This window comes from Mus caroli, unplaced genomic scaffold (assembly GCF_978045245.1).
Source record: "Mus caroli unplaced genomic scaffold, Mus_caroli_1 scaffold_8, whole genome shotgun sequence".
Taxonomy (NCBI): Eukaryota; Metazoa; Chordata; class Mammalia; order Rodentia; family Muridae; genus Mus; species Mus caroli.
The window spans coordinates 33,686,816-33,711,416 of record NW_028227263.1 but is presented as its reverse complement, the minus strand read 5'-3'; the positions used below and the strand labels follow the sequence as shown (position 1 = coordinate 33,711,416).

Sequence of the window (24,601 nt, the reverse complement as noted above, 5' to 3'; positions counted from 1 at the left end):
TAAGAGAGAATAGGAAGGCTCATTACTGGGGTTCAGACAACTTTTTCAAGGCATCAGGTCCTGATATAAGGTTAGATATAAAATTGGCAGAATAGATTGTTATTGAAAGTTGACCTACATATTAGCTATTTTCTTTTTTAAATATTTTAATTATATAATTTTAAATATATATTTATACCTATACTATATTTAATATTTATATATGTAATAGCAATTTTAATATTAAATGTATTTATAATATATTTATATAATATATAAAATTATATATTTTATTTTCTCTTGCCAACTATTCTTATGCCTCCTCCCCCTAACCCCTCTCATGCCCCTCCTCCCTCTCAAATTGATGGCCTCTTTTTCTTGATCGTTATTGTGCATTCAAATATGCATAGATATAGAAATGCAACTATTGCTCGTGTGCCTATGATTTCAGGGCTGGCTACTGGTTATTAGGGAAGGAGTTAGGGGCTCATCCCTAGAGAATACTAATTCCTCCTCTCTTCACAGACATTAGCTGCCTGTTGTCTTATGTGTCCAGGTGAGATCCTGTGACATTTCCTCATTCCATAGTGGCATGTCTATTGGTGCTGTCACTGCTCAGGTCTTGTTTAGGCAGTCGTGTTGTTGTGGTTTCGTGACTGTCGCTTCCCAGTCATTTCTAAGAGACAGAGTCTCATAGCCAACTTCTTGGCCCTCTGGCTCTCATAATCTTTCCCTCTGCCCTGTTTTCCAAGATGCTCCTTGAACCTTAGACGTAAGAGTTGTGTTGTAGATACATACATCATGCCTAGGCAGCCCATAATCAGTTGATCTCTGCATTTGGACCCGTTGTGGTTCTCTGTGATGGTTTGCTTCTGTCTGCTGCAGAGAGAGGCTTCTTTGATGAGGAGCAAGAGCTGTACTTATCTGTGGCTATAAGGATAAGTTGTAGAATGTAGCTAGAAATTATGTTGATTAAGTGAAGTGGTGGTGGTAGGGCTCTCCTAAGAGCCATGTTCTCACCAGCCCCAGACAGTCAGCAAGATTTCTAGTATCAAGCATAGTTTCCCTCATATTGAGCTGGCCTTACGTCCCGTTAGAGAGCTGTTGTTACTGCCGAGAGGAGTGTCACTATTGTGCTTTTAGGGATATTTAACCATGTGGATTATAATTGTGGTTCAGAGGCAAATTAGCTATTTTAATATCTCTGTGACAAAAAGTACCTAGCAAAAACAATTCAAGAGAGGAGAGATTCATTTTGTCTTATGATCTCAAAAGTTTTTTTTAAAAAATAATTTGTTTTTATTCATATATGCACTGGTGGGTTTTGTTTTCTTTTGTGTTTGCCTGCTTTCACACATGTATGTCTCTGTGAAGGGGTCAGATCTTGGAGTTAAAGACAGTTGCGAGCTGCCGTGTGGGTGCTGGGAATTGAACTCAGGTCTTCTGGAAGAGTATTCGGTGCTATTAACTGCTGGCCATCTCTCCAGCCCCTTCAACAGGGTTTTAGCATAGCTTATACTCGAGAAGTGGAGAGACAGAGTGGGGACCAAAGACTTAGTCTGAGGTGGTGAGAACCTGTGGCAATGGTGTTCACGTCATACGGGACCAGGAAGCGGAAAGAGCAGGATCAGAGTCTGGGAACAGCCTTCAAAGACTCACCCTTAGTGACTTCCTTCTATCAACCAGGCCCCCAGCTCTCCTGTGTGCTACAGAACCCTAAAATAGCACATTCAAGGAACAAGCACTCAAGCCACAAGCCAGTGGGAACATTTCAGATTCAAAGCATGCCAACACATGGTGGCATAGGAGGGGCGTAGGTTCCCACATGAGCGGCATTCTTGTTGGAGGGAATGCTCGCTCATGACACAGGCCAAATTTAGTATGCCTGCTGATATCTATTGCATTTATTAAGGTATTCTTTTCTGCCTGACAGACAAATCCCCACGCTCAATGGCTTCAAAATTACAAGTTTAGTTTGTTTGTTTGTTTGTTTGTTTTTATACATGTAAAGACTAAAACATATTCTGGTGATAAAGGGTTTTTTTCCCTAAGTGGGCATCTAAAAGGAGCTGGCTTCTTTCTCTCTGTGGCTTTAAACTACCTTACCATGTAGTTCCCAGGGCCATGGAGCTCTAGGAGAGAAGGAAGAGCAAGCAGGATCTTGGGATAAAATGGGGACGCTAATGCATCAGTGCTAAAGTGTTGTAAGTCCCTATGTTCATGTTCCTTAAGGGTATACCTGGTCATCACCATTCTCACAGCTGCAAGGAGCAGCCCAGGAGGAAGAAGCCACCAGGCTGCAGGTCAGCTAGCTTATCTCTGCCATGCCTACCGCCACTAAACTGTCACCTCTCAACTGAATGTTTATGGATGTGTACCCCAGATCCTGGCATATCAGAGCTGATGAAGAACGAGTGTGTGGAGGCATCACAGAGCATCATGCCTCCTAGGTCTACAGGAAAGACTGCCTTTGACTTGGTGGTCAGGGTATTCTGTGTACCTGTGGCTCTATGTGCTTTGTGTAGGAGCATTATGGGAATGGTGCCTAAGAACATGCTTTTGAACTTGGCTATGGGGCCCCTGTGAAAGCTTGCCGACTCAGGCCCTGTGACCTACAGTAAGCTGCTGACTTTCAGTCCTTTGAAAAATGGGCTTGAGTATCTAACAATGCCATAGTTTGCTACAATAATTAACTACTTCAATACGCATTGAAGCTGCTCGCCCATCGCCTGTGATTTCACTGATGCTCATTAAATGCCGACAATCATCTTCTCAGAGAGTGGACACTCACTCTTTCACTCCTGTGCCACGGACAGTGTAGGGAGGGCCTTGTGCTGGGTGTTGGAAGCAGGGAGTAAAGTATGTCAGTGTGGTAACTGACCGTAATCAAGATGGGTATGGGTACTGTGGAAACTCTGGGAGGGTCCCAACCCATTTGGAGAAGACCCCGGGGTGAGATGTGTCGGGAGGAGAGGAGGCTAAGAGGACAAGATTTACAGCTTGAAGATGGGCTCAGGGCATCTGCCCACCCAAGAGTGGCAAAGTCTGGCATGTGGTGGAGCCCACACTGTCATATGAACAAGGACCTTCTTTGTGTGACAATCGGATCCTAGTGAGTCAAGAGGATGCAGAGGTAGCATCTCTAAAGTGGTTGCTAGTCAATGAAAAAGATGCTGAACCTTGATCAAGAGACAGAGCTGCGATAACACAGCTAGTGTTTTGCACACACTAAAAACTGTGTACAGTTCTGGGTTGATCCATCTGCATCTCAGTGGCTTTCAGGGTTCTACTCATGTGCGCATGAATGTTTCCTGCGTAGAGGAGCAGACCCCGATGGTACTATACAGGAACCACAGTGACTAGGAGATTGGACTGGGGAGATGTGGGGTGACTTTGGCAACTAATACAAAGGCTCTTGAGCCCCATTTTCCCTGGAGTGTTGAAACTTTCAGAAATGCCAAATGGGAGGGAGTATGTTAGCATGAGATCCCGTGGAAGGACAAAGAATAACAATGGGCGTTTGGTAGAGCTGAGCTTCCAGAAGCTTCTTGGGCTCAGGTGAGATGTGAAGGGAAGAGCAAGAGAAACCTAGATAACTTAGAAAAAAAGGTTAAAACCACAGCAACTCACCAAATAAAACCAGTGTATTTCCTTCATTAGTGCAATGGTTTATTTTGTTGCTATGGTTTAAAACAATGGACTCCACTATAAATGCCATTCCCCATTCTCTACCCTGGCATGGGCACCTCCACTCTTGGGTGGTGGTCTTTGTGGCTTTGTTTTGTATGGATTTGATTGTTGTTTCTGTGGTGAAATATGCATAACATCAAAGTTACCATTTTAACTGTGTTTAAGTGTATACTTTAGTGGCACATGGACGTTTACATTGTGGCTCAACTATGGCCACCACCCATTCACAGAGCATGCTCATTGGCCTACAGCAAATTGATGTGTCTTATGTAAGAGCTTCCCCTCTTTTCTCCCTCAGACCCTGGAAACCTGCATTCTGTTTTAGTTTGGTATTTTTGAGACAGGGTCTTGATTTGTAGTCTAGGCAGGCCTTGAAGCATGATCCTCCTGCCTCAGTCAGCCTCTTGAGTGCTAGGATTATGGATTACAGGCAAGGCATGCCCCACCACACTCAACTCCATTCTACTTTCTATCTCTGAACTTGCCTGCCACAGGTAGCACCAACTGTCTATCTAAGAACACAGATTACCACAGTAGATCCTGTAAGCACACACCAGATGTTCTGTGGAGAGATGGCTCTATTGTCTACATGGGACAGACATAACTTCCTTTGTGGCTGCTTTTTAGGTTTTCTTGAGGACCTTGTTAAGTAGCCTAACCTTGTCTCTAAGCACGATTCTCCATTGTCAGCCTCCCAACTGCTGAGCTTATGGGCATGCTCTGCCAAGCCCAGCCCCATTCTCCTTCTGTTTCTGAACTTACTTGCTGTGGTGCCTCTCATTGTCTAGCTTGAGACAAGCAAGCACGCCTTTGGGAAAATAGGTGGTTGAGTTCACAGTTTTCCCGGGTGTATGCAGGCCATAGACCTGCAGAACAGCATGCCAAGTGTTGCTAGCATAAGTGGACTCTGTGTTTTATGGGATGTCTGTTATTTGGCTGACCAAGTATATAGGTTTCCATTGGGAGAGATCACATCAGTTGTGAACTGCACCCTCATTTCCATTCCATGTTGCCATAGAAGGAATAACCCTTTGAGTTTTTACGGTTGTTGATATTATTGTTAGTTTTTAGATTATTTGAGAAAGTATCTCCTTATATAGCTCCATCTTGTCTAGAACTCCCTATGTAGCTGAGGCTGGCTTTGACCTTGTGGCAACCTCCTCCTTAGCCTTTGGAGTATAGTCATGCCTGGCTAAGGATGTGACTCTTTGGAAGGGGCCCTGCCACACTGGCCTTAGGGGCTCTGTGGTTCAGGAAGTAGTCGTGCTGGGAGGGAACTTAGCTTGCTGGGATCTGAGCTTCACCAGTTCTTTCACAAGAGCAGGGCTTCGTGCAGGACTGTGCTTTCTTTTCTGGTGGGCACTGATGGCTGAGACCTGATAAAATATCCAGCAATGATTATAACTGGAGAAAGCAAGGTGCAGGAGGCCACCCCTCATGGTAAGTAATACAAGCAGGGGAAAGATATTCCTGGATTCCAGGCATGTCAACAGGAGGGAGTTACTTAAACTGTGCATGGGTTACATAGAAAATTTGGGAACTAGATAGACTCACTAATCCTTCCTTGTTCAGGATGCTGTAACTCAGGAAGCCATGCCCAAGAACATCACGAGCTACACAATTTAACCAGTGTAATTAGGGGCTGGTTGGAAAGACATGAGCAAGTACATATGCTATTTCTGTTACATGGGACCCATCTATGGTAGCTGAGAGTGTGGGTGATGCTATGAATGGGGCTGGGCTCCCCTCACAGCTGGCTCTGTATCTGCCCATGTGGCTCTGTTGGGGCTACTTATCCTGGAACCTCCATTCTCCCTGTCAATCACAGGCAGTTGACTGAGGATACAGATGGGAAGGGGTCTGGGTAACATTAAGCCCCTGTCAGGGATGAGGCCAAGAGGCAAGCAATAGTCCTCCTCACTTGGGGATTTTCTTAGGACACCCTAAAAAGAGGTTTAGCAGTACTGGCTGAAGATGGGAGATGCTGTCAGAATATTTTTGTGGAAAAAAATGAATATAAACATGTACCATACACACACACACACACACACACACACACACACACATGAATACCTATAGATACACACACTCCCACAGATACACAAACACATGTTAAATAGCTACCACAAATGACAAAGTTATAGTTACATTATACAAACATGGACACATTTGAAAGGAGTTCATTTTGTGTGTGTGTGTGTGAGAGAGAGAGAGAGAGAGAGAGAGAGAGAGAGAGAGAGAGAGAGAATGTACAACATACAGGTTTGTTGCCAGGACTCCCGGGTGAAGGTACCTGGCAGACAGTAACCTCAGACAATTCTGGCTACTTGTTGTCCCCTTGTCTTGCCACCTCCTGGTGTGTAGTTATCTCCTGATACAGGGCGTAGGTAGCAAGATCCTGGAAGGTGTGGACTGGGGACGACTATGGGTCATCCTGGTGCCTGGCATCGTGTGTAGCTCAAGAGAGTAGTGGGTGGAGGCCGGGGAGTGGTAAAGTGTGAGGCTACTTCAAACCTGACCACAGCCACCACTGAAGAGGGAGAAAGGGGCTGGAGGACCCAAAACAAGTAAGTGGCAGAGATCATGGGGCAGGAGTGGGAAGGGAAGGGCAGGCCCACCATCAGTGGACTGGAGTGTCCTCCAGTGCTCACCTAGGGCAAGGGGTGACAGGTTAGCCCAGCCCCATTGCAGCTGGGGGTCTGGTTGTTAATGTCATAGCACGTCCCTGGCTGTCTTTCCCATGATCCCTTCTTAGAGAGGTTCCTGGCAGGGTTAGTAGTAAGGGCTTCTGCTGCCTGTGAGTGAGCTCTCAGTGGAGATCAGGGAACAAAGAGAGTTTGGGCTAGACAGTGCCTCTCTCTGGGGCCAGCTGAGATCTCTGAGGCCAGGGCGCAGGTGGGAGGCCTAGCAGGCAAAGCACATCCTCCTGTGGAAGTGACTAAGTCGGGGAGTGCCTGGTGGACACAGCACAGAGCATGGATGGCCCCCTCCTTTCTATCTCAGTTCCTTTCCCACCCCCACGCCCACCCCCACGCCCCCGAACTGGACCGTACGCGTGCTAGCAAATTCTTTCATTGAGCTCCCCAGTCCTCTTTTCACCTGAAGACAGGGTCTTACTAAACTGCCCAAGCTGGCCAGGAACTAACTCTGTAGCCCAGATGGACTTCAAAACTGCCACCCTCCTGCATTAGCTTCTTGAGTAGCTAGACTTACAGGCCTGGGCTACCAGGTCTCGCTTGGAGCTGCTCCTGGTTCATGTTGGCATCATGGTACCCTGAGAGATGGAGGGCCTGACCGGAAGTTAAGTTTTCAGGTGAGCTTCAGAGGAGGCTTTCTATCCTTGCTGGGCTCCACAGACACCTAGCCCAGAGGGAAGTGTTTCCCTGGCTGGCTTTTGCTTCAGCTTAGAGATTCAGGTAGCTGTGACTGATTTTCTACAGTATATGAGGTCAATGGGTTTGTGGTCTTTTCCTGTCCACACTGAGTACAGAATTACACCCTTGTCATTGCTGAGACAGCCCCACCCTCTAGACTCCTTGCTGCAGCAGAACTGAGAGATGGGGAGGGCAGGTTGGCATGAAAATGACATGAGGGTTTTGTTCTTAGGTTGCAGTGACCTTGAAACAGATCTTGTTTGTGGGGCCCGAGGATACAGTAGAGGGTTGAGTGTCTCTCCTGGACGTGGCTACCCACGTCCCTCCCCAGGCCTCCATACATTTTCAGGCACTCCATCTTTTTCCCCAAGACACTGTCATACCGTTATACTGACAGTGAGTTGGGTGGTGAGGCCCAGAGAACACATAGGGAGTGAAGTTCTAAATATAAATACACAGGTCAACCTGGGCTCAGGAGTCCCCATCACCTATATTGAGAGGGTGCTCAGGGTCTCTGTGCAACCTTGACCTTATCTCTGAGATGCTGTGACTGAGTCTGTCACTATACTGTTACCTGCAATCCAGGGCTCTGAGTGATCATTTTTGATGGTCAGAAGCAGGGAAGAAATGTCTTTGTGACTCATAAAGTCACATAGGCAAGAAAGCTGGAAAACCACAAATAAGGGACTCAGTCAACAAAGCCAAAACTACTTCAGGCTATTCTTGGAAACGACACATCACATCTTGTTTCTTCCCAGAAAATGCAAAACCCTGCATACTTCTAGCTAGTCGGTTCTATTTCTATTAACGTCCCAGACTCTAGAGAGGCAACATCTGGGTGGTGGTTAAAAAGGCAGACGACCAAGAACCAGCTACCCAGGAGCTTCTGATTGATGTATTCCTCTTGTTTTTGAGACTCTGCGGTCTCACGGAGCCCAGGCTGACCTGGAACTCACTCGGTAGCTGAGGGTTATCTTGAACTCCTGCCTAATCGCCCTGCTTTTACCAGGAAAGCTCTGGGATTACAGGCTCGGGCCACCACGCTCAGTCAGCTCCGCTCAGCTCTGCTTTCACAGGTTTGAACCTTTGTCCTTTGGAGCTGGGAAGAGTATTCTCCAAAGGTCATGACCCCCCAAATCTCTAATAAATGGAAGCTTAAACCTCAGACTCTGCGTCCCTGGCCAACACTGCCTGTATGTACTCTGTTATCACTTTGCTACCAAAACTCCCCGGGTGAGATTCCCCCTTGGCATATGGGGAAATTAAAACTCACAACTTCAGTGATTTGCTCAGGACTATATGGCTAAGAATCGAGCTCAGACCTAAATCTTCTGAACTGATACTCTAGAGATTTTGTCTAAGACAGGGTTTTCCTATGTAGCCCAGGCTGGACTAACACATGTGACCTACTTCTGCCTCCCAAGAGCTGATATTGCTGGGATGTGCTTTGTCCTGTTTGAAGGTATATGTATAAGTTCTTGACATAGGAAAATAGTCTAGCAGGGTTTGGGATTTTGGGGTTTTGTTGTTGTTGTTGTTTTGGTTTTGTTTGGTCAGTTCTCGGGCTCAAACCCAGCATCTTGGCATGCTAGGCAGAGTCTTTGGGGAGCCAGTCTAAGTCATGACTTATACTTCTTTGTTGATGTTCGAGACATTGAAAGACTAGTGCTAATTACAAAGCCAGTGAACAGTACGAAGTACATGCCGAACCTGATTGCTCTTCTCTCTTATAACTCTGTGTTGTGGGAAGCATTGTCTCCATTTTACAGATGAGAAAACTGAGGTGACCAACAAAGATGACTTGTCTCATATCACACAGTTAGCAAGTCCTGGTTTCCCTGACTAAATAAATGGTCTGATGTTCCCACAAAGATGACTACCCACCATATAACAATGCCATTTTGAACTGGTATGGCTTGGCAATGCAGTCTTCTAAGAAGTGCAGACTGTTTAGATCTGGGAAGGCATGTTCAAGCTGGTACAGTAAGATTCGTGTCCAAGGCCAAACTTAACTCCCCCATGGGCTCTTACCTCCCTATTTCTTATCACATCCTAGATAAGAGCCGGTTCTGGAAGCTCTCACACCCCCAGACCCTCAGCACCGCCTTTGCTTGTCCTATACTGAAGTACAAGATTTAAGTGGTTTCAGGAGAGAGGAGACGAGTTCTTCCAGTTTGTAAATTGGCGCCTGGGAGACAGATCTGGCTTGATACTTGCCAACGGTATGCAATTTTAGATTTTAGACAAGAAGCTGAGAGTGAAAAGTGGGTTTGGATGCAGTAGGCATTACATACATTACATACCTTAACACACGTGCCCAGGACTTCCTGGGCCTGAGTGGCTTGTATGAGGTCATGTAGCAGTCAGGGGGCTTTGTACCCTTGCTCCTGTAGCTCCAAGGTGACCCCACCTCATCCTCAGGAGAGATTTCGGGGTTGCATTAGAATCCTGGGAGCACTGCTTGTCTTCCAGCTCCCGTCCCTCTCTCCTCAGTCAATAGCACACTGCTCTGGTTCCAAAGATAGCTAGTCTGGGAGTGTGCATGCACTCAGAGACAAAGATGAGTCCTGCTTTGTGTTGGTGCTTTCTGGGTGGCAAGTGTGACATGCAGAGAAAGATGAGATCTGGGAGGCCACAGTGTTGATGCCAGAGGGGCCGAGCAAGTGCCGGGGAATCTCAGAGGAGCTGAGGGAGCACACGGGAAGGAATTCATAACTCTGCTAAACCATGTGGGTGCCAGTGTTGCCAGCCCTCTCCGTCTCTGTGTCTTCTTGGGTGGCCTAGATGAAGGAAGTCAGGTGAAGGATGGGCCTGGTCAACACATGCAAACTGACAAGACCTTGCACAGGCATGGGCGTTAATCTCCATGTGAGCATGGTGCCAGGCACAGTGGACACTCTCAGGGGAGCAGTAGGGGAGGACAGGCTCCCACATGAGCCTTGGCCTGGAGGGGACACTCCATGATGTGTCTCAGAACCCCTAACCTATTTTTGCTGAATGCTTATGCTGCCAATGCTTTGACTTTGCCATTCCTGTAACTGTACCCCCTCTTTCCAGACTCATGTCTCTGTACCCCCTCTTTCCAGACTCATGTCTCCATGGCCCACAATGCCCACTCCCCCATCTGCACTGGAACCCTCCTCCTTTTTATAATAGAAACTATTTGACATCTCCTGGGGACTTCTTCAGGCCCAATGGGACACCTGCTTCTCTGAGCACCCACACACTCTTTGTCCAAATGCTACAAGTGCTCTTTTGTCCACTGTTCTGTCCTCTTTCCCAGATGGGGTCTATCTCTGTATCAACCATCTCTGTTCCCAGCACCCAGGGTAATGCTGACACTAGCCAAGGCACCATAAACTGTTATGGATGAACCAGAGATTAGGGGGAAAGATACACAGCCTCCTGACTGCTTTGGGTATTTTGAAACCAACTTCCGATCCAGATGTGCCCTCCATAAATGATCCCATCTGGGGAGTAAGGAGCTGCCTGGGGGCCTTTTACTCTGGGCATTTTTCAGTCTCCCATTGCCAGGCTCCTCAGAGCCCCAACAGCTGGGCCAGCCCAAACCCCTCACGCTGACCTTCTTGTGCTCTCCGTTCATTCTGAGGGGGGAATAAAGCTAGCTTTGCTTTGGGGAAATGGCTTTTCTTCATTTTCATCCCTTTGAAGTTGAAATGATTTTCCTAAGAAATGCTTAAGGTTAGAATGCCACACACACACACACAGAGAGAGAGAGAGAGAGAGAGAGAGAGAGAGACAGACAGACAGACAGACAGACGACAGACATGCCCCAAACCCAAGCAAGCTATTTCAGTGATGCGAATGAACACCCCATTGAGTGTCTCCCTTACATCAACCCAGACCCTTGTTTAGACAGCTCCCTGCTTGGTCTTGCGCAGAATGGGTTCCTTTTGCTGGAGAGAAGGCCGTCCAAGTCTGTCTTCTGGTTGTCTGATTGAGGTAGATGGTGTGCTCCTGGTAGACTCCAGAAACAGGTTTAGAGTGGTTGTCTTTTGCCACCTGTGCAGTGGAAAGTCTTATCCCATAGTAATCAGTAAAGAGGAGCGTGGAGCCTGGAGGAAGATGGGCCATGGGATTGTTGTTGTTGTTGTTGTTTTTAAACCAGTGCACTGACATAATCATAGCTACGTAGAATTCATGTTAATCAATTCGCAGCACCAAGAATGGTAGGTAGGTTTACCACAGGGCTATAAATCCTTTCTGGCCTTTTCCCTTTCTTACTCATTGTTTCCAGAGCTATCTGACTTGTAGCATGATCGCCTAGCTCCTGTTGACATTCTCCGGAGTATATTTATATAGCTTTGTGCAATCTGCAGTTCTCCAGCCAAGAAAGGGAGTGGGGGTTGGGGAGAGAGGTTGCCAGCGAGGCTGCATGCCAGGCTAGAAGGTACTTTGGACCATCTCCAAATATGGTCCACGTGGAGTGGTGAACATGAGGGATGGAGTTCTGCCCTTTAGCCCTTTAAAGGCTATAAGGCTCACCTATCGATGGCTTCCTTCGCAGGTGTGATACTTATCCAGCCCTTTATGCTGACTCCCGCTGACCCCTCCACACCACTGCTCCACACAGTTCCCGAATCATGGGAGAGAATGAAGATGAGAAGCAGGCGCAGGCCAGCCAGGTCTTCGAGAACTTTGTGCAAGCTACCACATGCAAAGGGACCCTCCAGGCCTTCAACATCCTTACCTGCCTCCTGGACCTAGATCCGCTGGACCATAGGAACTTCTACTCCCAGCTCAAGTCCAAGGTGAACACCTGGAAGGCCAAAGCCCTGTGGCACAAACTGGATAAGCGCGGCTCCCACAAGGAGTACAAGCGAGGAAAAGCCTGCTCGAACACTAAGGTAAAGGGGACCCTATGGATGCTCCTTACCCTCATAGGACAGGGAGCTATTGTTCTTGTCCTGTGTGAGTGTCCTATTGTGGTTCTCAGGGGAGGTTCCCTCTGTCTGGAAGGACTGCCTTGAAGCCAATCCTGTTGCTATGGCCACAGCTACCCCTTTGTACCATCCCCAAGGGAGGGAACCAAAGTAATATGGAGGGAGTGAAGCAAATGTCACCCTCCTACATTTCCCATCTCTACAACCCTGCTTGCCACCTGTGGGCCCCTGGCTGTTTATTGAGCAACTTCTGTGTACAGGGCACCTTTTGTCTGTGAGCTCACTGAACACCTACAGTCGGTCTTTGGACAGCTTTAGAGATGTCTGGATGGAGAGAGCAATTGTTTTACCTGGGTTCATACTTCTAGAAGTCATGCTGACTGGCTCTGTATGACTCCAATGCTCTGGCACCGCATTACGTAAGCGGTGTCATTTAAGTGGTTCTCTACCAGGAGCAGACATTTTGGAAAGACTCCTGCCCGTTTTTGTTGTGTGGGGAGTGGGAAAGGGTGGGTACACTTGCCTGTGTGTGCAGATGAAGAGGCCAGGGGTCAACTTCAGGCATCTTCTGCTGCTGCTCTCCACATGGTTCTTTTAAGGCAGAATCTTCCCCTGCATCTAGCGCTAGCCATCACAGCTAGACTGGATAGCCAGTAATCTCCTGGGATCCACCTGTCTCATTGAGGATCACCTCAATGCTGGGCTGGCAGGTGTCTGTCTCCATGCCTAGATTGTATATGGATCCTGGGAGTTGGAGCTCAGATCCTCTCTCCATACAGCAAGATGGTGTGTATTCACCAAACCATCTCCCCAGCTGACTCCCTGGTAGGGAGAGTTAGGCCTGTGAGATAGTTCTCTGGTCTTTTCTTAACATCTCTTTGCCTCTCCCCAGGATCCACATCCCTGCTCAGGAGTACACCTGTAGCTAATTCTCCATATACTGGTTGTGTCCCCTGTGGTCTATGGTTGGTAATATCTGTGAACCTAGGGCCCAGAACATCACACCTCTGACACCTCTGACATGCCAGCACCTGACAGGCTGCTAAAGCTGATATTCATTGCTGGCCCTGGAGAACTATTGCTGGTCCAGGTCCAGGCTGTGTGTTTAGGTTAACATTGAATGCACAGCATTTAGACCTCTCGGGAAGTAGTTCAGCAGAGCCCACGGAATTCTATTCTGTGCCAATTCCAGGACAAGAGGATTGAACTCTCCATGGCAATGGAGCCTGTTATGTTTTTGTTTTGGTGATGGGGAGTGGCTGAGGCCACTGTGGGATACGGCTGCTTTCCATTGCCCCGGGGAAGCAGCTGCCAAGCTCCTGAGCCCAGTGCGCCAGTGTGCAGAGGACAGAAAGGGTCCCAACTGTACTAAAACCATGTACACTTCAGCTCTGAGAAGAGGTGCTGCCCCCTCCCCCTGACCCCATGCTGGTCCAATAACTTGCCCTGCTCTAGCCTCAAGCAGAGGGTACCAGGGCAGCAAACAAAAGGGGAGAAGACAGATGCCCTGGGTACCACTCCCACCAATGCCTCCCTTCAGAGTTGTAATTTCCTGGTTCATGGCTTCCTGGGAGTTGAGCCAAGGGAGCGTCAGAGTTACCTTTTTCAGTCATTGTATATAGTGGCTTTCTTTTTTAAAGGGACCCTGTGTATGCCCCTTGCACCCCCAAGAAAATCACAACGAGGGTACCATAGAAGTTGTATGGTCACTGTTTGACACACCCTCTCCCAGAGAATTTTTTTAGAATCGTTATCCCAGGCTGCTTTGAAGTCGTGGCAATCCCCTTGCTTCAGTGCTAGGAATACCGTTGTCTAGCAGGACTGTTCTTAGGAAGTGGCACTGCCTGGGTGGCTGATCCAAAGGTGAGCCTGCTGAGGGAGCCAGCCAGCATGGCATCTTTTTCTTTTGTTTTGAGACAGGGTCTCATGTAGCCCAGCCTGGCCAAACCCACTATGTCTGGTTTGGAACAGCTGATCTTCCGAATCCATATCCTGATTGCTAAGCTTACTGGCACGCACCACCCTGGCTGGCTCTGAGGATGTGCTGTGAAAAATCATCAGCCAGAGAGTGGCCTGGCTTGTTGGACCAGTCCTGTTTTATAAGTAAGCTCTGGTGGCCTGAAGTAGCAGAGTCCTCACACCTTGTGGCTGTCAGATCACTGTGGGTCCTGGAGATACAATGAAAACAAGGACGTCTTTAGTTAGCGGTACTACTTAGAAACAGCTTTGAGCTTGATGAGTCGTTATGTCTGGGATGTGAGGAGAAACGGAGGCTTTTGGATTTGTGAGAGCCCATCTTACAAAAACTGCCTGTGCTGAGGAGTGGAGGGGTCTGAGAATGCTCTGGCCATCTAGACTAAGACTCCGTGAGCTCAGAGACCCAGCTCCAACCAGTCAAGTCAGTAGGGAAAGCATTCGGTCACAGAGACAGGATGGTCCACCATGTGTCTTTTCCATCCTCTCCCCTTCTGTCCACGTTGGATATTTTGCTCCATTCCCCTAACCTGTAGGCAGGTTTCTCTCCTCTTGAGATGTCCGAGTCCCATTTCCTCAGGTCTGTGATCCAAAGGGCACATCTTTCTCCCCAGGTTCAATAGTGAGTTTTTGACTGACCCACCTCTAAATTTATAATGATCCAATCCAGGGAAGCTGGTTACTATAATTGATGGCCCTTTGATGGCCCTTCCAAGTTTCACATGGTTGACATGAAGGTGGGGCAGTTTCTCAGGGCTGTGGGAGTGCAGACAAACACAGTTTTACTGCTTACTTTATTTCTGCTTAGGCCCTCCCAGACCAGACTCATGCATGGGTGCTGGGTGCTCAGCTCTAAGAGGCCGTGCTGCTGTTCTTCTCATGAGTCAAGCCAAACCGCAAGAGATGGGTCCCACCTGCCCTCCTACATGACAGACACTGACTTGTTCACACAGGGTGTTTGTTTCCTTTGACATAATAGTTTATGCTCAACATCATCCAGAGAAAGAATACTAGGCCTTAGCAAACATGTGGTTGATCATAAATGCTATTCCAGATACTGCAGGTGTGTTGAATGCTGGGTTTAATTAAAGCTCCCAGTTAGCCGCAGGCATGAGTGGGAACAAATGCAATTTGTCTGGACCCTTCTCTGTATTGAGAGGAACATAATCCAATACCATCTGGAGTTAGTCTGGGCTTTTCAGCCCTCCCAACTCCAGGTGCTAAACACTGTGGTTACTTCCAAATCTCTAGGCACACAGGTCTGCATGTACTATGGCAGTGGCAAGGGGGCGGGGGCGCAAGATCTACTAGGAGGAGAAGAGCTGCAGTTAAGAATGACCTAGCAGGTCCCCAGAGCACTGACACAGCGTGTATTGCATAATTTAACCTGAGATAGTTGTTTATGACCTATTAATATTTATGAGGGTTTCATTAGGCACTCCATAATTTGTTTCCTGGGTGTGGCTCTGGATAAGAATGAGGTGAGCCAAGGATCAAACCATATGAACTCAATTGAGATTGATACCACCTTGGGACTAGGGCCACACCTGGCTCAGATGTGACATCCAGGTGGGTAGGTCGTATGCCAGGCCCAGATGAACTTGCAATATTTAATCTGGTATGGAGTTGTCACACCACCAAATCCGTGCACTTATGTAATGCTAGGAGCAACTTAAGAGAATAGTGTTCTCTTCAGCTGGCAGGTGATATGCAGGGGCTGGGCGTGGGCAGCTGGGAGCAACAGCTGTCTTGGCGAGCCAGTGAGTAGCAGGCTAGGGGTTGGGCTCTCTTGGTTTGCCCCAGCAGCAGGTGTTTGTAGCTAGGCATCCAACAGTAAAGAGGGTTAAGAAGGTATGAATCTACCTTCTACTCAGTGTTTTCAGCCAGCTTGAGCTCCACAAGACACTGACAAAGGGAAAAACACTGCAGGAGAGATGCTGAGATGGGTCAGTGAATAGCGGCTCTTGTCATGCAACCCTGGCGACCTGAGTTCAAGCCCTGAAACCCACGTGAAAGTGGAAGAAGCTTCCGCAAAGATATCTTCTGACCTCCACACACATTCCATGGCATGCATCCCCCTACACACAGTAATAACAATACAGTTAAATTCTATAAAAAAGAAGCCGTTCTCAAGTTATATATGGATTCCCATGCCTGTAATCCTAGTACTAGGGAGGTGGAGGCAGGAGGACCAGGAATTCAGGGTGAGCCTGGACTACATGAGATTTTGTCATTAAAAAAAAGTTCTCACCTGAGCTTTTTATAGTGGAGATAGGAATGCAATTACTTCCTTATTCACCTACATATTTAATAATTCACAAGATGAGTGTTATTGAGTTATTACTATGCACAAAGGCTTATCTAGACACCTATAAATCTCTCCACGGTTCTGTAGGCTGCTTTGCTGTCTCTACTTTAATCTGTCACATAGGATCAGTCGTGTATCTATCTACTTCATAGAGGAACTGATAGGGTTAAATACAGACTTGCCGTGGAGTCCTTGAGTGTTGCCTGCTGCCTAGTTAATGATCAGCAAACACCAAGCCATCTCAATCGTTAAGAACTCAAGTGCTGTGAGAGGGGTGTGCACCCCAGTATGCAGGAATATAGGAAACAAAGCACTAACTGGCTGGGGGCTGGGGAATGCTTCATGAAGGAGGGCAGATGGTATAGGAGTTTGCTGGGTAAGTAGGAGTCTGTCTTGTAGAGCTGAGGACAGAAGAAAGATGATCTAGAAAGAGACATTGGTTGTGCAGTGGAAAAGAAAGGAGGAAAGGTACAGGAGGAGGCTGAGAAAGTAAGATGGATGGATGGATGGACATACAGATGGATGGGAGGAAGAGGTGGGGGAAAGGACCTTCTGCTTTTGGGTCCAAGCTACAAGGAAAGGGTCCTGAACTCAAAGATAGGCCCTAGAGGACCATGGGCAGAGGACCCTCACCTCCCTGGACTGGACTCCTTCTATCACCTTCCTGGGCTTGCTCTGTAAAAACAAGTTATCATTGCAGGCCAGCAGATATTGACCACCTTGCATAAAAACACACTTGCAGAAAGTGACTCATGTGAACTCCTGTCCCTATCAGAGATTGGGGACAGCTGACATGGTGGAAACTTAAGAGGGATATGTGTGCATTTGGGGAACGTTGAGCTGGGTTGGCACACCGCACCACGTCCTCCCCCATCTGACCCTTGCCCATGGCTGCCTTAGTGTCACCTCCCCATGTAGATCCCGAGCTCTAGTTCTCACTCATGACCTAGCTTGCCGTGTAGCCCCTGCACTGCCTTAGTAAAGCCACCAGAGAGGCCTGCTGCTGAGAGTGGGTGAGGAAGCTAGGAACAGAAAGGGTAAAATTGGGAGCACCCAGCTGCTATCTCTTGCTTGGATAAGCCTATCAGACATTCCAGTTGTCTGAAGTCAGGCTGGGAGGTTCTAGCAGGTCAAGAGCCTCCTTGCCTAATATGGACAGGTACGGGCAGCTGGTAAGGCAGAGGTGGTTCTGGCTCAGGGCTGTGAAATGCTGAACTCTGGGCAAGGACTGGTTGAGGCCATGCCCACTCACCTGGCCAGAGACCACTGAGCCTGCTACTGGAGCAGCTTGGAGATAGAAACCCACTGAGCCTGCTACTGGAGCAGCCTGGAGATAGAAGCCCACTGAGCCTGCTACTGGAGCAGCCTGGAAATAAAGTTTGTTGTGCTAACTACTACCCCTTACCTAGCTGGAGAGAGCATGTGCAGCCTGCCCATGGTCACTTCCTGACATTTGACTGAGAGGAAAACCCTCTCTCTTTGCACTAGCTTCATACAAAGCCAGGAATCTGGGCCCACTTGTGGTTTACTTTGTGGAGACACAGTCAGCCCTATGTATTCCTAAATTTTGTTTCTATGGAGTCAGCCAACCATGAATCGAAAGTACTTAAAAATAAATTTGTTCTGATAGATTTTTTTCTCCTTGTCTGTCCCTAGATGACACAATAAAATAACCATTGGCATAACATTTTGCATTTTATTTAGTATTGTTATAAATGATTTAGAATTAGCTTAAAATGCATGAAGAAGACCTGCACAGGTTATAGGTGAACTCTATACATCATTTTATTCAAGAGACTTGAACATCACAGATTTTGGTATCTGTGGGGAAAACAATGGAGGTTTACTAGAACCCATAGATACTGAATAATTACTGCATTAAAATATACTTTTAAAAGAAAAGAAAAAGTTAACTGAGCTGTGGATGTAGCTCGGTTGGTAAAGTGCTTGCCTAGCATGCATGAAGCCCTGGGCTCCATTCTTAACATCCCTTAAGTTAGGCATGCTGACATATGCCTTTAATCCCAGTACTGGGGAGGGAGAGGTTCAAAGTCAACTAATGTACATAGAGAGTTCTGGGCCAACCAGGGCTACATAGTGAAGCCCTGCCTCAAAAAAGAACGAAAAGCATGTTGCCATTGGTAAGTCATTTTCTCCCGAAGCCATCCCACGTGAGTCGTGGTGTTCCTGAGGCTGTATGGGGAGTTTTCAGAAGCTGTCCCAGCTAATCCTCCTGCTTATTTATTGCAGCACCTGTCCCCATTTGCCTCTGAGCATCTCTCCTGTGTGGGGCAGGGACAGTGATTGCAGTCCCTTCTGGCACTTGGCTAGCATCTGAGACCTATGGAGCTCCCAAGGAGTGTGGGAAATCAGCCAATCGATAGGTCTGCAAGGCTGGAGAGCAGCCTTCCTTTTTCTTGGAGAAAAACAAACTCTTGTTGCAGTCTCTGGCCCACCCAGGGTTGTACAAAGCCCTAGGGAGTCTCTGGCCAGATTATCCAAATAAACGAATGTCTGGGTAGGGCAGGAGGCAAGAATGGAAGGTTGAAAGCTACCCACATAGAAAGAGCTGCCTGGCTTCTGTCTGTCCTGCTTTTTGAGACTCTTTTTGTAATTGTTGTAGTAGTTGTATCTGAGAGAAGTCCCAGTGAGGATCCAGTATTGACAGTATAGCAGAAGCCAGAGGCTTCGAACCAGACCAATGACTCATTATAATGGACATCTGCAAGAAAAGCTGTTTGCGCAATCATGTATACTGTGTGACACACTGTGACACAGCATAGCTTCCTCAATGAGCGCTTTTGTTTGTTTGCTTTGTGTGTGTGTGTGTGGGGGGGTGTCATTACAAGGGCAGAGGGCAGACATAGAGGGATGGGGAGATGGGTGGGATTGGGGTGTATGATATGAAATTCACAAAGAATCAATAAAAGTTTTGGAAGGAAGGAAGGAAGGAAGGAAGGAAGGAAGGAAGGAAGGAAGGAAGGAAGGAAGGATGGACAGAAGGCAGGCGGGCAGGCAGGCAGGCAAGCCTTGGGGATGGGTATTTTCCATTGCAAGGAATTCTGTGGGACAAGCTACACGGAAGTCCATCAGGCTCAGCCTTTAAGTTGTTCTCCGTTGCTGAGTCAGCAAGGATTGTATTCAGCTTCGAGTTACTGTACGCAGCCACAAACAGCCATGGGGACCAAAAGAAAAGACTCATGATTTTAAAGCAGGAATTCAGGGCAGAGGTGGCCACTAAAGGATCAGTAGCCAGTCTCTAGGCCAGTGCTGCCTGCAAGAGCTGTGATGTGAGCCAATTGAGCAGTGCAAGGAAATCGTGGGATGACGGAGACACTTTATTTTATGTGGAGGAGTCCCGTGGAACTGGAGTTACAGGTGTTTGTGATCTGCCATGTGGATGCTGGAAACTGAGCTTGAGTCCTCTGGGAAAACAGTAAATGTTCTTAACCTCAAAGTAATCTGTAGACTGTTGAAATAACTTTAAATGTCATACACACACACACACACACACACACACACACACACGGGTGGTGGAACCTATTCCCTCAGGCCCATCCCTGGAATTCTGTAGAGGAAAGACATCATTCTAAGGACCCTCTCTAGAGGACAACTGTTTATTTAATCCAAGGAGAGAAAGTACTGGGCAGTTTACTACCCCTTCTGTTTTTGTATCTACTTTACCGATTGCTAATTGAATTTATTTTATACAATTTCCTGCATGTGCACAAAGCATGCTTTACTACTCTCAGCTGCCCACCTCTTAGTCCTTCCCCCCTATTCCCCACAAACATCTCTTGATTATCTTCATATTTGTATATTTGTTTTGTCAGTCATGGGTTTCAGTACAGTCTGTTTGAGTGTGAGTTTGAAGCTATCTCCTGTAGTCAGGTAGGCTCAGAAGTGGGACTACAACTAAAGGCCGTGATCTCCTCTCCCGGGTCTCCCAGAATTATTAGCCAGTAGCTCAGCAGGAAAGAGTGGGACCCTGTGAGCCTCCCAGCACTTTGACCTAGTCTTGCAGGGAGTCTCATATGGTCTGCGTGTAGGCAGCCTTAGTTATTGTGATTATTGATAATTCTGTTTGTGTCTGGAGAATATCACTTCACAGCTAACCCTATCATCTTACGTATTTCCTGCCCCCCCCCTTCTGCAGTGTTCCTTGAACCTTAGATGGAGAAGTAAAAATGTTTTGTTTAGGATTGTACCTGTAACCATCACATGTAGTTTCTGGTCTCTGTCCCCTTTCTTCTCCCTAGTACATACTCTGTGTCCTCTGCAGGTTTGTCACTTCTCAGGGAACATCTCAGCCACACCACCTGTGTGCTACTGATAGATGGCCCTTTATAGCACAAAGGTCACCTCAGCCAGTGGGTCACTAGGGAAGGCCTCCATGGACAGCCAGTTCCCCTTTCCTACAGCGGCCGTGAGAGTAGGCTCTGAGGCTGCCCTGACCCCCCAACTATCCACTCCTGCCAGATAAAGAATGTGCACCGATGGTCCTCTGCTCCCACAGTGCCTGGAAGAGAGTCTTCAAGACAATGCATTCCAGCCCAGCCCTTCTGTTCAGCATCTGGACCTGCAGATAGCAGGCCTGGGAAAGCCATTAATCTTTGTCCTCAGGGTCTGTGTCCAGCCACAGCCACACTCGCTGACTCTCCATCTGTGGGTTCAGGCCAACAATTCTTAGGTGGAAAAATGTAGCCTATTGTCCTGAGGAAAGGTGCTAAAATGATGGAGTGCTTTCTTTGTACAGGATGCTGAGAGTCCACGGGTGGGGCCAGGGCTCCATGCTGTTAGAAAACCATATCCTGACCCTGTTTTTTTATTTTTCTTAATTAATCCTCTAATCAAAAAAGGCGTTGTGGTCACTGGGCTCAGATGACACAGACGAGGATTTTCCCCCCCTTCTGAAACTGTCTTGGCCTTTGGAGCATGTTCTATTTCAACTTGACTTCCAGAGTCTGTGAGTGCAGTGCGTATGCTCCAGTTGGCCGGTGGCTGTTCCTTAAAAATGATGCCGGGGTCTCGGCATCCTAGGTGTCTGCCTGCTGGCCTATCTGTGTCCTCTCCCTACTCCAGCCCAGTCTCTCACCTCCCATGGGGTCCTCTGAAGCTTACGAAATCATGAGATGTGAAGAAGCCAATGTTTCTGAGATAGAGCCAAGACAAGAAACATTGACTGTGTGTTCAGTATTAAATCTCGTGGGCAAGATGCTACTGAGGTGAGAGGGCACAGAGAGGAAGGCATGCTCAGAGCTTCATTGAAGAGACTGACTGTGATGTTCCCGAGTCTGCAATGAAGTATCAGAGTGGCTGTGGAGCCATGGCTGAGAGCAAGGTCTGCAGGGTTCTGGGTTCATATAGAAGCCTGGGTTCATATCCTGCTATGGTCCCTCCTGGCTTTTCATTCATTTGTTTGTTTTATTGTAAAATGAGGTGGATAATAGTACCCACCTTTCAGCGATCTGGAAAGCCGAGAAAAGTTAATATAGTTAAGTGTCTAGGAGCAGTGCCCAGTGGGAGCTACAATTATGATGTTTGTCTTCGTTCTGGTGCAGCAGGGTTCACTGCTGTGTGCCCCCTCCCTCTTGCTGGGTGAGGGTTCCCTTGTGATTACTTCTCTGCTAGAAGCTAAGGGGAGGTGTCTGTCTCTGGGCAGAATGTACGTGTAATCCCCTGCACAGGACATCCCTACAGAGGTAGCAGCACTGCCTGTTTAATAAGGTTCCAGTTCAGAGAGTCACCTGAGGAGACCAGGCTCCCTTTCTTTAGGATGCCTGGCTCTAGGGTATTCCATAGTGTCATCTCTCAGGAGATGTCTAGCTAGGACTGACATTTGTGAAGGAAATGTCTGGGCTTTCCTGAGAGGAGCCATAGATTCCCAACATCGCATTTACCCAAGCCTTACACTGTGTTTCCACAGACATAATAGTGAGTAGGGGTCCATTGCTCAGCCTGCTGGGTGAGAGCACTGGGGAAGTTTTTCTTAGATGTGAATAACAGCAGAGGCAACTCGCTTTCCTGGGCTCTACAGTTTTGAATTCCTTGTCAAGTGTCAGTGGATGTTATGTGCTCACAACCCCTGGAGTACTGGATCTCTAGGTCTAGGGGAGTTTGTATCTCAGGAGAAGAAGCAAAGATCTCATGTTCTGAAAGGTTTGAATGCCAGGGTAAGTCTCCCCAACTGCTCTGCCTAAATTTCCAATTTCTACAGGTGTTTTACTGTTTGTTTGTCTTAAAGTAATCATTAAATTTATTCAACAAGGACAATAATTCCTTGGATGATGGTCAGGTGGATGATTAATGGCTGGATAGATGGATGGGCAGATGGATGTAAGGATGGACAGATAGATGGGTGGTCAGATGGATCGTTGGCTAGGTAGATGGGTAGATATGTGGGAAAGGATGGATGAATAGACAGTGAGAAGATGGATGAGAAAATAGGTAGATAGATGGATGGATGGGTGATTGGCAGATAGACTCCTGGAAAATGGATGGATGGATGGATGGATGGATGGATGGATGGATGGAGACTGCACTGTCACAGATGCTAGCAATAAGAAGTAACTGTCTAAATAAAGCCTATTCCAATCATTTAATACTAGAGGGAACAATCAAGAAATGTCCTCCCTGTTGGCTGATCTGGAGTTGTCTTTCCCCATGATTGTTCATCTTGGTTTGTATCCTTCCTGGTCTAAGCTGTTCTGGATGTTGTCTGATGTTCTGGTTGGGACTGAACAGGGAGCTTCCAGCATCCCGTCATGTGTTATGCAAGCATTTCATAGGTGGAAAGGCTGAGGCCTCAGTACCTCAAGTGGAGGGAGCACTCTAGCTTGCACTCTTACCTGGGTATTTGGTTCTAGCTCATGGGGTCTCTGGCCTGTGCCCACCCACAAGAAACATGGCCCTCTCTTGCTTGAGCAAAAAAACAAAACAGGGGGAAAGATTCCTCCATCCGCAGGCAGAGTGCTGGACCACTGTACTCTTCCACTGCCCAAGACAATGATGCCCCAGCCCACAAATAAAGTAAAAAAGAGGAGAATCTCAGGGTTTTGGAGGAAACCCACACAGCACCATGCTACTGTATTGTACTTCCCATAAACAGCTTCAGTTGAGAACCAGCTCCAAGCCCAGCCTGTGACTCTGGCTTTGTTTCCAAAATGCCGCAGAACCTTTGAAATACTGTACCTTCTCCACATACCAGATACCTCCTCGGCACACGGTAGGTACTCAGCAGTGGGGGCCCGGAGCTAGTTAGTTGGTCCAGCTGTCCTGGTTGGGCTTTCTGGCCCCATCTGCTGTGAGAGTTCTCTTTCCCCTGACTCGGGGCGGTGGAAGCCATTCTGCACCATTCCTAGACACCTCAGAAGTGGCAAAGAGTTCCTCAGTGCTTTTAAGAAGTGGGTTTCAAAAAGCAAACACAGCAACCTACACCAGTGTTCATAGGGCAGCAGAAGGGGGTCGGACACCGCTCTGGGGCGCTTTTCTTTTGGCTTAGTTGAAAACAGACCAGACTCTTTAAGTGAACTTTAAATCCTTTGAAAGTAGGTCTGTTGCTTATTGCGAGCTTTTGTGTCCCCCTGGTAAGATCACACTCAGGGCAACCGGACAAGCTTTATTGCTTACCCCATCAGGAGCCAGTGGCGAAGAGAGCCAGAGAGGGAGCCAGAGAGAGAGAGATGGCCAGAGAGAGAGAGAGATTGATAGAGAGATCCTCTGAATGGCGAAAACCCGTCCCTTTTATGGAGGACTGTCCTCCGCCTCGGACGTGTCGCTCCCTGATTGGCTGCAGCCCATCGGCCGGAGTTGTCGTCACGGGGAAGGCAGAGCACATGGGGTGGGAAACTACCCTAGCGCATGTGCAGATGGTTTGTTTACACAGGTGCCAGTGCCATCAGCGCCATCTTGTAATGGCCAATGTGAGGGCGGCTCCTTACAGTTGCTTTTTTTTTTTTTTTTTTTTTTAAAAGAAAACAGTCAGTTCTGTGTATTACAAGTAAATTTAAGAAACAGCAAGGCAGTTTGGTGGCCCTTGCTGCCAAGCTTGACAGCCTGAGTTCGATTCCTGGGACCCACATTGGAAAGAGAACTGATTCCCCGCAAGCTGTCCTGTGACTGCATTGTGAATGCTATGCACATCTGTTACCATCTGTCTCTCTCACACGTACACAAAATAAATATAATTAAACATTTTTCAAGGAGCAGGATGGGAGGGTAATCTGGCTGTGACAAATGTCACCTCATTGATTACCCAAGTTGACTCACTTGTGAAGAGCATTGTAACCTACAAGTCCCTTGCACATGCTTTGGGTTTATATGTGTAGCAAGAGTTATACATAACGATGAGGCTAAGTCTTTTGGAGTATCAG

General features: G+C 47.5%; 1 protein-coding gene across 11 annotated transcripts in view; it reads left to right on the top strand.

The window, feature by feature from the left end:
• The window catches only part of Mical2 (microtubule associated monooxygenase, calponin and LIM domain containing 2), a 185,822-nt gene that overhangs the window by 32,986 nt on the left and 128,235 nt on the right, over positions 1-24,601 (top strand). For 10 of the 11 annotated variants that reach the window (XR_003837099.2, XM_085841396.1, XM_085841394.1 and 7 more), the window contains one exon: positions 11,572-11,911. Coding sequence is in view for 10 of the 11 variants with exons in the window: in XM_085841396.1 (XP_085697522.1) it covers positions 11,648-11,911 (264 nt within the window). In the remaining variant the exon portion in view is untranslated. Of the gene's footprint in view, positions 1-9,164; positions 9,266-11,571; positions 11,912-24,601 lie in introns of those variants that run through there. The other variant, XM_029479099.2, reaches the window with a different exon arrangement.